The sequence below is a fragment of the Micromys minutus genome (genome assembly GCF_963924665.1).
Source record: "Micromys minutus genome assembly, chromosome: 1".
Taxonomy (NCBI): Eukaryota; Metazoa; Chordata; class Mammalia; order Rodentia; family Muridae; genus Micromys; species Micromys minutus.
The window spans coordinates 141528703-141531839 of record NC_137969.1 but is presented as its reverse complement, the minus strand read 5'-3'; the positions used below and the strand labels follow the sequence as shown (position 1 = coordinate 141531839).

The window sequence follows — 3137 nt, the reverse complement described above, 5'->3', positions numbered from 1 at the left end:
ATTTTCCTGCCTCAAGCCCTCTAGCAGCTAGGATTCTGGGTTCACTACTACATGTGACTGGTATTCAATCTGATTGAAGAAATGTCATTGTGGTAATTTTAGACTCAAAACAGTAGAGTGTACAAAGTATTTTACTCCACTGCTTGTATAAGTATGGATGAAATAAAGTTCACAGATTAAAGAAGAATTGTAATGTTCAGGAAAATGATTGACAAAAGCTCTGTTTTTCTTCATGTTGTAAAAGCAGACTGTTTTTTGTGTCTCATTGAAACAAAAGCTCACTTGTCAATGCTACGATTGTCCCAAGTTAAAATTCTCCTTAACTGTTTTCTGGCTCCTTAATATGAGTTATCACTTTAACGTTTATGATCCTGTAACTATATGTCTATGCATGTTACCTGCGTTGTTCATTTCACCTTGGCTCTCTTACCTTTATTGTGTTCTTCAATGTTTCCTCCCCGTTTATGCTGCTGGTGAGGTCACTGGGACCGTGGCTGTCTCAGGGTTACTGACAGACACTGTGGAAGCTTCAAGATTGGCCACGGTGCTTGTTGCTGACTCTGTGGTAGGAACTGGTGTGGACACAGTGGGAGCAATGGTACTGATGCTTGGAATGGCGTCACTATCATGATTTTCATTTGTGGGAATGGCAAGAAAGGATGGGTTTGGAACGGGATGAGGTACTCCGATAGGCTGGGGGAAACTAGGCATTTGTTGCCATCTGAAGGTTGGAGACCTAAGCAGAAGAAGTTTTACAACAAACGGGTAATACATGTATGGGCTAACAGGCATGGCTGGCCTGTAGTAGTAAGAATTAGGTTCATAATGACTGCGGCTGAGGACAGAGCGCACTGGTGTGTACAGGACTCTCTGCTCGTCGTACACCACTTCGTTCTTCTCACGGCACTGCAGGAAGAGAAGGTTGCACAGAGAGGTTCTGATCATTGATCAGGATACAAAACGACTTCAGCAGCTTCTGAAATACTGCAGCATTTTTGTGTTGAGCAAGCAGAACGTTGAAAGTACTGAATCCTGCATCATTATTTCATCAGATTTGGATGGCCACATATCCCACTCCATGTTTCATCTCATGGAACATTGCTTGTAACAACTTAGAACTAATGTTTGCTTGTTTTGAAGAAATTGGGTCATTAATAACATAAAATGTTTCCCCTTATGGAATCATGACATATATGGAAAGTACTGACTAGACATTACATATTTAATTACAGCACCTAGAAAAGTCTAATAGAGAACTTTACCATGTTATACACAAACCCAGACAATGTGCACAAACCCATATGGATGTCTCAAAGCCATCAAGAACTATATTATGTATAATTGATATTTGCTAAAGAAAATTCTTAATACAATAAGAAGGAAAGTTTGTTATATGTAGGCTCGTAGAGCAGGGTGAGATTCATTTTATGACTTAAAATTACTTCTTTTAGTAATTAGTTAAAAAGTTCTTAACATGTAGTTGGCTACAAGGAAGTATAATATCAACAAGTTAGTGAAAGTAATTAAATGTAAGACTCACTGTAGTTTTTACAGGTAATTTTGATCCTAAGAATTTGCTCTAAAGAATTGTCTAACAGATACCTGTTTACATTTAATAATTAAGCAAGTGCTCAACATCCACAATTTCATAATCTTAGAGAGAACATACTAGTCTCTAGATCGTCTCCTTTTTTATTTCGTATTTTATATTTTTACTTTTATTTTGCTGCTGACAAATGATGACATTCCTGGAGTTTCAGAATACGCATGAAAACTAAGCACACATGTAGCCTAAACTACAGTGAAAACAATCTTAAAAGAAACAGAACCTTTCACATGGTTAACTTTTAAACATAAAATGTAATTCTGTGTCTACCAGCCATGGAACTGACTAGGAACATGGATACTGGAGAAGGAGTTGGCTGGCCCACACAAGACGAAGAAGGTCACAAAAGATAAGAATTTGAACACTGAAAAAGTCTACAGTTCTTTTAAAAGTGTTGAAACACTTAAATATTTATTTAGCTTTAAGACAAGAGGCATTTTGATATGATTGAGATTTTCAGAATGGTGTGCTTGGAGTTCGAGTCTCTAACAGAGATAACATCAACTTACGTTTGAATCTGGGTTTTGCATCTCTGCAGCCTAAGGAGTTACCAAAAAAGAAATCATGAGAACTATGTAAATAACTATTTAAAGCCTTTAAATAGTTAAGAGCTAAGGAGATTAATAGCATAGGAGAAATAGAAATTTCATCAGAAGGATTTTTGTCTTAGACTAGGATTTCTATACTTAATGTTTATGAATTACATTTACAGTATTTTCTTTTTTCAATTATTATTACATTTACTGTTTTACAGTCCAGCCATTGCCCCCACTCTGGTCCCCTTCCCACAGTTTCCCCTCCTCCCATTTCTCCTTCTCCCCTGTCTCCAAGAAAGTGCCCCCCCTTGCCAGGCCTCCCCACCCCCTGGAGCCTCCAGTCTCTCCAGGGTTCGGTGCATCTTCTCTCACTGAGGCCAGGCCAAGCTTTATTTTCTAACTTAAAAATAAATTTCTAGAGTATAGGAATTTGAAAGGCTTTCTCTGCATGATGAAGTATGTATTATGATAACTAAATTAATATCTAGAAGATTATTCTTATAATACAAGTAAACAAACTACTAACAAGCTGTTTGTGCCTTGAAGTACCTATATTTTGATATTCATATAACCAGAATTCTTAAATAAAATGTATTTAACATCTTACCAAATAATTTAAATAAAATTAACTCACCAAAAAGGGCAGAGTTAATGCCAGAATATTCACAACTACGATAAAGTTCCTCATCATTGCACCTAAAATATAAATTTAAAAATTAAATTAAGACTCTCTGGCTAACAAGTTAGAAGTGATTGCATATAATACTTTCCTTGGAGGAGGTGGGGAAAATCTGAATTTATGAGTAGATTTAGATAGTGCAGGAAATCGATTTTCTTAAAATAAAAGAAACACTGAAGTAGAAGTGAAAATTAGTTTAATTTTTGACTATAGAATTATCATTGAAACATAATCATCTGTTCATTTGATGCAAAGCTACCGGGATTAAGTGATTTGCCAAATGCTGAGATTATGGAGATAGAGCTAGGCCTTAGCA

The 3137-nt window shown here is 36.3% G+C and overlaps 1 protein-coding gene across 2 annotated transcripts; it reads right to left on the bottom strand.

Annotated features, from left to right (window-relative positions):
• Window positions 1-462: 462 nt before the first annotated feature.
• On the bottom strand, window positions 463-2833 carry CSN3 (casein kappa; the record flags this gene model as incomplete). Of its 2 annotated transcripts, XM_080914010.1 has the most annotated exons (3): window positions 463-906; window positions 2116-2145; window positions 2777-2833. In XM_080914010.1, the coding sequence occupies 3 exons, from the start codon at window positions 2831-2833 to the stop codon at window positions 463-465; spliced, it is 531 nt and encodes a 176-aa protein (XP_080770136.1). The 2 variants fall into 2 exon arrangements, with proteins under 2 accessions (XP_080770136.1, XP_080770137.1); XM_080914011.1 differs by lacking the exon at window positions 2116-2145.
• Between the last annotated feature and the right edge of the window lie 304 nt (window positions 2834-3137).